Here is a 10,379-nt window from a genome sequence, read left to right on the forward strand (position 1 = left end):
CACACCCAGCTAATTTTTGTAATTTTAGTAGAGACAGGGTTTTGCCATGTTGGCCAGACTGGTCTCCAACTCCTGACCTCAGGTGATCCACCCACCTCAGCCTCCCAAAGTGCTGAGATTACAGGTGTGAGCCACCTCGCCCAGCATTAATTATATGTAGTTTTTTGTAGAGATGGTTTTTCACCTTGTTACCCAGGCTGGTCTCAAACTCGGGCTCAAAGTGATCTCCCGCCTCAGCCTCCCAAAGTGCTGGGATTACAGGCAAGAGTCACTGTGCTTAGCCAAGTTGAGAGGTTTAAGAAAATTAATAATGTATATTTCTTCATCAAGGGCTGTCCTACTGAAACTGGCATCTAGTTTTGCTGAGAGTGTTTGGCAATGAAGGATACCTTGACAACTGGTCCAAAGCCATTGTCTTGATTTGTGCTGAGTCACTAGTAGTCTTATACACCATGGCTTTTGCACCATTGGTACAGATGTCAGCACAATGAAAAAGTCAAACAACATTATAGAGGTGTTTTTTTTTTTTTTTTTTTTTTTTAGACTGAGTCTCAGGCTGGAGTGTAGTGGCACGATCTTGGCTCACTGCAACCTCCACCTCCCGGGTCCCAGTTCAAGCAATTCTCCTGTGTCAGCCTCCTGACTAGCTGGGATTACAGGCACGTGCCACCATACCCAGCTAATTTTTGTATTTTTAGTGGAGATGGGGCTTCACCATGTTGACCAAGCTGGTCCTGAACTCCTGACCTAGTGATCAACCCGCCTCAGCGACCCAAAGTGCAGGGATTATAGGCGTGACCCACTGTGCCCAGCTATAGTGGTATTATGATGAAACTAGTCTGACCCTCATTAATCTTTCAAAAGGTCTTGGGGGACCCTCAAGAGTCAGAACTATTACTTTAGGCAGTTTCATCTATCAGGCCAATGACTTCTAAATCTAGATCTCTTCTGAGCTCCAGGCTCCTTGGTCTGGGACACCACTTGTTTCCTTGCCTCCTTCTAGTCTCCTTTGCTTGTTATTGCTCATCGCCCTAATACCTAAGCCATTTGAATACCTTGTGGCCCAACTTTGAGATCTCTTCCCCATTTTATTCTTTCGCTAAATGACCTCACCCAGTCCCATAGCTTCATGAGGGAATACTTCCAAATTTAGGTCTCTATCCAGAGTTTCTTCCCTGAGCTCCAGATTCACCCAGTAGGGAGATATTCAATAAATGTTTTTGGCCAGTGGCTCACGCCTGTAATGCCAGCACTTAGGGAGGTTGAGGCAGGCGGATCATGAGGTCAGGAGTTCAAGATCAGCCTGGCCAATATGGTGAAACCACATCTCTACTAAAAATACAAAAACTACCTGGGAGTGGTGGCAGGCCCCTGTAATCCTAGCTACTGGGAAGGGTGAGGCAGGAGAATCATTTGAACCTGGGTGGCAGATCCTGGGTGACAGAGCAAGACTCTGTCTCAAAAAAAAAAAAAAAAAATTTACAGACAAATATATGAAGGAATATTTGCAGTATTTATTTGCATGGCAGGAAACTCAGGGCTTTCATTTGAAACCCCCGTCAGTTTCACCCAAGTTCAGGACATATGCTCCCTTGAAATCTCTCTATTTTTATGTCTCCAACACATTTTTTAATCCCTTGCTAAGTTTCTATCCCTTGTTCATCAAGAATGTCAAAGTGGGCGGGGTGCAGTGGATCACACCTGTAATCCCAACATTTTGGGAGGCCAAGTGGGTGGATCACCTGAGGTCAGGAGTTCAAGACCAGCTTGGCCAACGTGGTGAAACCCCATCTCTACTAAAAATACAAAAGTTAGCCGGGCATGGTGGCAGACGCCTGTAATCTCAGCTACTTGGGAGGCTGAGGCAGGAGAATCACTTGAACCTGGGTGGAGGTTGCAGTGAACAGAGATTGCACCATTGCACTCCAGCCTGGGGGGACAAGAGCAAGACTTTGTCTCAAAAAGACCCAAAAAATAAAAAACCAAAAATTAGCCTGGCGTGGTGGTGCACACCTGTGATCTCAGCCGCTGAGGAGGCTGAGGCAGGAGAATCGCTTGAACCTGAGGGATGAGGTTGCAGTGAGCCCAGATTGTGCCACTGCACTGCAGCCTAAGACTTCGTCTTAAAAAAAAAAAAATGTCAAATTGAATAGTACTTAAATATCCCCCTTTCCTCCTCTGCTGTTTGTCTAAGAGGGCTTAGCTGAGAAGAAAAGCACAGAAGGCCTGTCACTCTCTGCCTGGCATGTTCTCTGCTGTGGTGGATTTTCCCTTTTTTGCAAATTACTAAGAATCAAAGTATATGTTGTGGGTGTATACTGGTACATTTGGCATCTGGTTATTTCTTGGCTTAGTTTTGCAAATTGTTTGTTGTAGAAAGAGTAAATGTCATAGGCAAGAAGTATACTCTTTTTTTTAGCAATATTGGGAGGTGTTTTTTTCCCCGTTTTAAAAATTAACTTCCAACCTTGTTTTTAAAATCTATTTATTACAAATGTTTTTATTACATAAACACTGTTCTACAGCTAGTCTCCTATGTTCTTGCTGATAAAACAGTGGTAGAATCTTTTAATTTTTTACTTTAGCCCCAAATTCAACAGCTTTCTGTGATACAAGGTTTATATAATATGTTGTAATCACATCTCCCTGCCTCAGACCTCTAGTCTTTTCCACTCTGGGGCTGGCACCACCATCTTCCCACATGTTCTGAGCAGAAACCTCACTCTCTACATCCAGTTAGGGGCTATTCTATTGATTCTGCCTCTCATTAACTCTTGGAATCTGTTGCCTTCTCTTGATTCCTACTGTTCTCTCCCCTGGGCCACTATAAGTTAACCTGCTTAGTGATTTGGGGGTTCTATCGAGATACCTCCTGTCTGTCCTGACCACAATTGCAGCCCTTGTTAAAATGCAAGTCTGATCGCAATCTATCCAGCCACACTCACTCTCCATCCTTTACTAGAAGGATAGTACAGGTTGAGTATCCCTTATCTGAAATGCTTGGGAGGGGAGTGTTTTGGATTTCGTAATCTGCATTTACATAGGGATGATACCCAACTCGAAACACTCAATTTATTTATGTTTCATTATATACCTTATATACTTGTGTGTGTGTGTGTGTGTGTGTGTGTGTGTGTGTATTATTATTATTTTGAGACAGAGTTTCGCTCTTGTTGCCAAGGCTGGAGTGCAATGGTGCAATCTCAGCTCACTGCAACCTCCACCTCCTGGATTCAAGCAATTCTCCTGCCTCAGTCTCCCAAGTAGCTGGCATTACAGGCATGTGCCAACATGCCCAGCCGATTTTTGTATTTTAGTAGAGACAAGGTTTCACCATGTTGACCAAACTAGTCTTAAACTCCTGACCTCAGGTGATCCACCGCCTCAGCCTCCCAAAGTACTGGGATTATAGGCATGAACCACCATGCCAGGTCAATTTTATGTATTTATTTTTACTTTTATTTTTAGAATTTTATGTATTTTTAATAATGTGCACGAAATGCACTTTTAACTGTGTTTTGACTGTAAGCCATCACATGAGGCCAGGTGTGGAATTTTCTGCTTTTGGCATTGTCAGTGCTCAAAGTTTCTGATTTTGGAGGATTTTGGATTTGCGGGTTTTTTGTTTTTGAGACAGGGTTCCACTCTGTTGACCAGGCTGGAGTACAGGGGCTTGATCATGGTTCACTGCAGCCTCCATCTTCCTGGCTTAAGCTATCCTCCCGCATTAGCCTCCTGAGTATCTGGGACTACAGGCATCTAGCTAATTTTAGTATTTGAGACAGTTTCTCCATATTGCTCAGGCTAGTCTGAAACTGAGCTCAAGTGATCCACCTGCCTTGGCCTCCCAAAATGCTGAGATTACAGGTGTGAGCCACCGTACCTGGCTGATTTTGAAGTTCTGAGTTAGGGATGTTCCACCTGTATTACTTATAAAGCATCTATAATAATTCAAATGATTTGTTTATATTTCTAATTGTTCTATGTTTTATACTACCCTACAAGGTAGGAGATGTCCTCTTATAGTCACAGTAACTCATCGTCAAAGATCCTGGGTAGCTTGCCCAAAGCCAGTCAGGAAGGGACTGAGTCTGGGAAATGAACCCACTTCTGTCTCCAAAACCCATTTGTTTTTCCGCTTTGTTTTTCTAATTCCTTAGCAATGTATTCAAGAACATTCATGATTTGGCCGAAGTATATATTTAACAATTGAATGTTCTTTTTTTTAAATTAAATAACTTCCCAAATAACTAAATATTTATAGAAAATTAAGACTTTTCTTTTTTTTTTTTTTTTTTTTTTTTTTTTGAGACGGAGTTTCGCTCTTGTTACCCAGGCTGGAGTGCAATGGCGCGATCTCGGCTCACCACAACCTCCGCTTCCTGGGTTCAGGCAATTCTCCTGCCTCAGCCTCCTGAGTAGCTGGGATTACAGGCACGCGCCACCATGCCCAGCCGACTTTTTGTATTTTTAGTAGAGACGGGGTTTCACCATGTTGAACCAGGATGGTCTTGATCTCTTGACCTCGTGATCCACCCGCCTCGGCCTCCCAAAGTGCTGGGATTACAGGCGTGAGCCACCGCGCACGGCCAAGACTTTTCATTATAATAGATACCAATGGGCTAGGCATGGTGTCTCACACCTGTACTCCCAGCACTTTAGGAGGCCAAGGCAAGTGGATCATTTGAGCCTAGGAGTTCGAGAACATCCTGGGCAACATAGAGAGACTTTGTCTCCAAAAAAATATGAAAATTACTTGGTCGTGGTGGTGCTTGCCTATAGTCCCAGCTACTGGGGAAGCTGAGGTGGGAGGATTGCTTGAGCCGGAGAGGTTGAGGCTGAAGTGAGCTGTAATGATGTCACTGTACTCCAGCCTGGGTGACAGAACAAGTCTTTGTCTCAGAAAAAAGAAAGTTTGTACTAAGGTGATAGAAATATAGCCTCAGCCCCATAGCCTCACTAGTATCTCTCTCTGTCTCTCTGTCAAAATCTTGTTCTGTCATGCAGGCTGGAGTGCAGTGGTATGATCTCTGCTCACTGCAACCTCTTTCCTCCCCCATCCCTCAGAGGATCCTCCTACTTCAGCCTCCCAAGTTAGCTGGGACTACAGGTGCACCACCATGCCCAACTAATTTTTGTATTTTTTGTAGAGATGGGGTTTTTGATATGTTGCTCAGGCTGGTCTCTAACTCGTGGGATCAGACAACCCACTCACCTTGGCCTCCCAAAGTGCTGGGATTGTAGGCATATGAGCTATTGCACCTGGCCAAAAAACTGATTACTAACAGTATCCAGGAACTATTCAGAGTGCTTTATGTATAGTAACTCATTCAGTCCTCACAAAATACACGGACAGAAACAATACAGTTAATAAACTCAACTAGCCAGTATCTTCAAAAGGTTTCTGAAACAGAAAGAAAAATGAACCAGTACACCAATATCCAAGATATGTTATGGTATAAAGCAGGGATTAGTAAACTGTGGTCTATATCCAAATGCTGCCTAGTTTATAAAGAGTTAAAAAAGCAATAGCAGCAGCCCCTGTGACAGGGTATGTGTCCCACAAAGCCTGAAATATATACTGTCTGCCCCTCTACAGAAACAGTTTGCAGACTCATGGTGTAAAAAAACTGTCCCTAACCTGTTCCGGAATAGGATCTTTTTTGGATGATGTAATACTCAGCTACCTTCAAGGAGGAAATCAGCATTCTGTATAAAATGCTTTAGTGATTTTCTTGTAAACTGTAATGGAAATAAGAATTGTTCTGGGAACCCAGTCTTTCACTCACTCACTTGACTGCCAGTCAAGAATCCATGTTCTTTAACTAAACATTATTTTTGCATCTTGTCTATCAATGGTTCTATAACCACTTTCCCCTATAAAACGCCTATACTGGCCAAGTGTGTTGACTCACGCCCACCTAGCACTTTGGCAGGCTGAGGCAGGAGGATGGCTTAAGCCCAGGAGTTTGAGATCAGGCTGGGCAATAGTGAAACCCCATTTCTACAAAAAAATATAACAATTTGCGTGGGTGTGGTGATGTGTGCCTATAGTCCCAGCTACGTGGGAAGCTGAGGTGGGAGGATTGCGTGAGCCTAGGAGTTGCAGGCTGCAGTGAGCCGTGATCATACTACTGCACTCTAGGCTAGATGACACAGAGTGAGACCCTGTCTCAAAAATAAATAAATAAAGCCTATTACTAAGAGTGACTCTTTGAATTGGCTTTTTAGATGTCTTTCCCTTTGCATTAGGGTTACAATAAAATTTTGACATATGCTCATAACTATAACTATTAAGTTTTTTTTCTGGAACTGGTGGCAGTTTGAGTGTTTTAGACAAACTCCTTCAGAAATATTAAGGCAGAAAACAGTGACATATAAAGGAACAACAACGAGAGGCTTCAGATTTCTCCTGTGTGACATTAGATGCCAAAAACAACATCTCCGAAGGAAAATGCTGTCACTCCAAATTGGCCAAGGCCAGTCAATTGCAAGGGACAGCAGAAAAATATTTTCGGTTATACAGACTTAGAAAAATGTCTACCTACCTTTCCTGGAAAAGTTACTTAGAGTTACATTTCACTTACCTGAAACATGAATGAAGATAAACTCTAGAATGGAGAAGTTGTGGCTTAAAAAGGACTCAGAGTGAAGACTAAATAACTAGTTGTAGGTATAAATATGAATGAAATTGTAAAAAATAATACTTTTGTATTTAGAACCACCTCCATTCCTACTTTGATCTAAAAATTCCGGAATGTATCAAATCTGGTAGCTGAATCAGTGAGGATTGGGTGGTGGGGGCAAAGAACATACATAGAAAATGACCAAAGAGGAAACATAAGAAGCACTAAAAGTCTAGGGAGACGCCCAAGGGAAGCATGTAATGTACTTAGGCACATTAGATAGGTACAAATAACCCATTAAAAAAAAAATAGAATTCCCCTCAAAGGACTCTTCTGGCTTTTGGAATTCAAATTGGCACCACAAAACTGAGTACTGTCTATATAAGGAACAACTGAAGCTAAGATTCACGCCATGTCCTGAGATCTGAGGTGAGTGTCCAGTAAGAGCATCAATATGCTTACCAAGGTCAGAAAATTCTCTGTTACAAGGGCCGGCTTCTTTCTTTGCCGTGGTCCTGTTAAAAGGAGCTATACTTCAGTTATCTTTGATATGAAGGGACCTACCACCTACCACCTTTCCCACTGTGATACCCTCTGCAATTTTGGGGAGAAACACAAAACTTATGATGGCATATATCAACCTATAAAAGGAAAAATGTCAACCATTGGAGCATGGAAAAATATGAGTAAAATAAAATTTTACAAATAATTGGTTATAATGATAAACTACAAATATGTTCATGGTTAAAGAAACGGAGGGAACATAGACACAGCATGGTGGTTCAAAGGATTTGGCCTTTGCACTACAAATTTCTCTCTCTGTCTCTCTCTCTCTTTCTTTTCTAAGAGACAAGGTCTCTCTCTGTTGCCCAGGCTGCCTAGGCATGATATCATAACTCACTGTGCAGTGATGCAATTATGGCAAAACTCCTGAGCTCAAGTAATCCTCCCACCAAGGCCTCCCGAGTAGCTGGGGCTACAGGCATGCACCACCACACTTGGCTAATTTTTTGTAAACATGGGAGTCTGGCTGTGTTGCTCAGGCTATGCTTAAACGATCCTCCGGCTAGACCTCCCAAAGTGCAGGGATTGCAGACCTGAGTCACTGCACCCCGCCTCCTCTCAGCAGATTGCCCTTTGCCTTGCTTGGCTGTCTATTCTGTGTAAACTAGAGTGAGGTCCTTCCACCCTCTTTTCCCTTCTGTCTATTCTGTGTAAACTAGAGTGAGGTCCTTCCACCCTCTTTTCCCTTCTCTATTTGGCTGAGTTGGCGGGTGTGGTGGGGGTGTGTGTGTGGGGGGGTGTGGTGGTGGTGTGGAATGTGGAATGTACCCTCTGGGTGCTTGTGCCTCTCAGGCATTTTTCTTACCTGATGACAGTTTCTCAGCCCTCCATACCCTGTTCTTCTGGTGTGGCCACAGAAATCCCGTTTCTGGTAGGCCTGCAGCATCCTTGCTTAGTTTCCAGTGCAGACGCAGATATCCTCTACTTTCTATTTGGGGCTTTGCAGTGGGAACCAGATGGCCCTTGTTTAGGGGAGGGGCTGTAACAGCACCTGTGTTCATATCATCCCTCCTACCCCCAACGGCTTCCCTGTACTCCTGTAAAAGTTATCTGCAACAAGAGTCGCATGATTAAACATTTATTCTATTAAAACTAAAATTGTAGAAGTTTTTCTGTGCACTTTGTCTTTCCCTAATCATCTGATTTGCATGCATTTATTATTCTAGGTTGGCAACAGAGATGATTCCAATCTTTATATAAATGTGAAGCTGAAGGCTGCTGAAGAGGTAACGCCAGAACAGCTGTGCCATCACCCTCCCCCACCTCCACCTGGGTCCTATCGATTACCTCTTGTCCTTTTGGCTCCTCCCCTTGAAAACTTTTATCACCCACAGGAGACATTAGTTTATCTACTTTGCAAGTCAGAAATGGGTGGGTTAGATCTCTGGCCTCTGGTTTGCCCTTGAGTTTTTATTTTCTCCTTAATGATTTTCTTCCCAAACAGCAGAATATCAATTGAGAAAAGTAAAAAGTCTCAATCATTTTAGGAGATTTATTTGCTAAAATTAAGGACACACCTGGGAGATAGCTCCTTTCTTTAAAGACGATTTTTAGTTCTCCAAATTTAAAGAGGAAAGGGCAGGTTATTGAGAAGTACACAATTTTCATGTATGAGAGGGGTAGGGAAAAATAGTCATTCATGACTTTGGCTGGCTCAGTGAATCTGCATTTTTTAGTTAAGGTGACATAGACAAGTGGTGCAGAGGAAAAATGCAGGCAATCTGCATTTTACATAAGATAACAGACAAAATGGGGTGGGAGAACAATCAGATATGCATTTGTGTCTGGTGGGTTGGGGGTGACTGCACCTATAAAGATACACTATTAATTTACATTGCCATGGTGACATTTTAACAGAAACATTTTACTTAAAGATCTTGCAGCTTACCAGGAATTTCCCTGTGGGCAAAATACTGGGGAGGCATGTAGCTTTTCATCTTGTAACATCTTATTTAGGAACCAAAAAATGGGGAGGCAGGTTTGTGTGACCCAGTTCCTAGCTTGGCTTTTCCCTTTGGCTTAATTAATTTGGGGGTCCCAAGACTTTATTTCCTTTCACAAGGAATAGCAAGCATGACCTTGCTGAAGTGCACTTGTAGCAATTAACAAGTGAATGATGAATGGATTGAAGTGAGGGACTCATTCTTCAGAACATGTAAGGGTGAAATGATGATCAACATCTCCTGGTTTGTTAGTCATGTCTGTGAAAGAAATGAGTTCAATATCTGAATTTGGCTTGTCATTTACCTGCTTTTAATGTCTGTTTGCAGATTGGGATCAGAGCCACTCACATTAAGTTACCAAGAACAACCACAGAATCTGAGGTGAGCTCTTATGAGTTGATTGTGAAGAGGGAAGCTGAAGTGGTTTCCTCTCTGGTTTGGTTTAGGGGTACTTTGGAGACTAACACAGCCAAGACCTCCAGATATTATTTTTATTTTATTAGAGACACAGTTTAGCTCTTATTGCCCAGGTTGGAGTACAATAGTGCAATCTTGACTCACTGCAACCTCTGCCTCCCAAGTTCAAGCGATTCTCCTGCCTCAGCCTCCTGAGTAGCTGGGATTACAGGTGCCCGCCACCTTACCTGGCTAATTTTTATGTTTTTAGTGGAGACAGCGTTTCACCACATTGGCCAGGCTGGTCTCGAACTCCTGACCTCAAGTGATTCACCTGCCTCAGCCTCCCAAAGTACTGGGATTAAAGGCGTGGGCCACCACACCCAGCACCTCCAGGTATTTCTTCACAGACTCCCACAGAGGAAATGGTGCAGTCCTAGGGGATGAACATTTGGTACTCAAAGTGTGACCGCAGTATCGTTTCCTTCCAAATCATCTGTTGTGTTTGTTAAAACTGATCCTTGGCCTGTAATTATCTGCATTCTAAAAACCAAATATGTATTTCTTTTATATGATATTCAAGAATAGGCAGAACAAATCAGTGATGATTAAAGTCAGAACTGTGGTTGCCTGTAGGTGGGAGATTAACTGCAAAGGTGTAAGAGGATAAAGCAGCTTTCTTGGGCCAGGCGCGGTGGCTCACACCTGTAATCCCAGCCCTTTGGGAGGCCGAGGCAGGTGGATCACGAGGTCAAGAGATTGAGACCATCCTGGTCAACATGGTGAAACCCCGTCTCTACTAAAAATACAAAACATTAGCTGGGCATGGTGGCATGTGCCTGTAATCCCA

The 10,379-nt window shown here is 43.0% G+C and overlaps 1 protein-coding gene across 2 annotated transcripts in view; it reads left to right on the top strand.

Moving 5' to 3' along the window:
* Positions 1–10,379, top strand: part of MTHFD1 (methylenetetrahydrofolate dehydrogenase, cyclohydrolase and formyltetrahydrofolate synthetase 1) — a 74,187-nt gene that overhangs the window by 14,778 nt on the left and 49,030 nt on the right. For both annotated transcript variants that reach the window (XM_017533978.2, XM_037740450.1), the window contains exons 3-4: positions 8,357–8,416; positions 9,461–9,514. In XM_017533978.2, coding sequence (XP_017389467.1) covers positions 8,357–8,416; positions 9,461–9,514 — 114 coding nt within the window. The remainder of the gene's footprint in view (positions 1–8,356; positions 8,417–9,460; positions 9,515–10,379) is intronic.

The sequence above is a fragment of the Cebus imitator genome, unplaced genomic scaffold (assembly GCF_001604975.1).
Source record: "Cebus imitator isolate Cc_AM_T3 unplaced genomic scaffold, Cebus_imitator-1.0 Scaffold83, whole genome shotgun sequence".
NCBI classification, from domain to species: Eukaryota; Metazoa; Chordata; class Mammalia; order Primates; family Cebidae; genus Cebus; species Cebus imitator.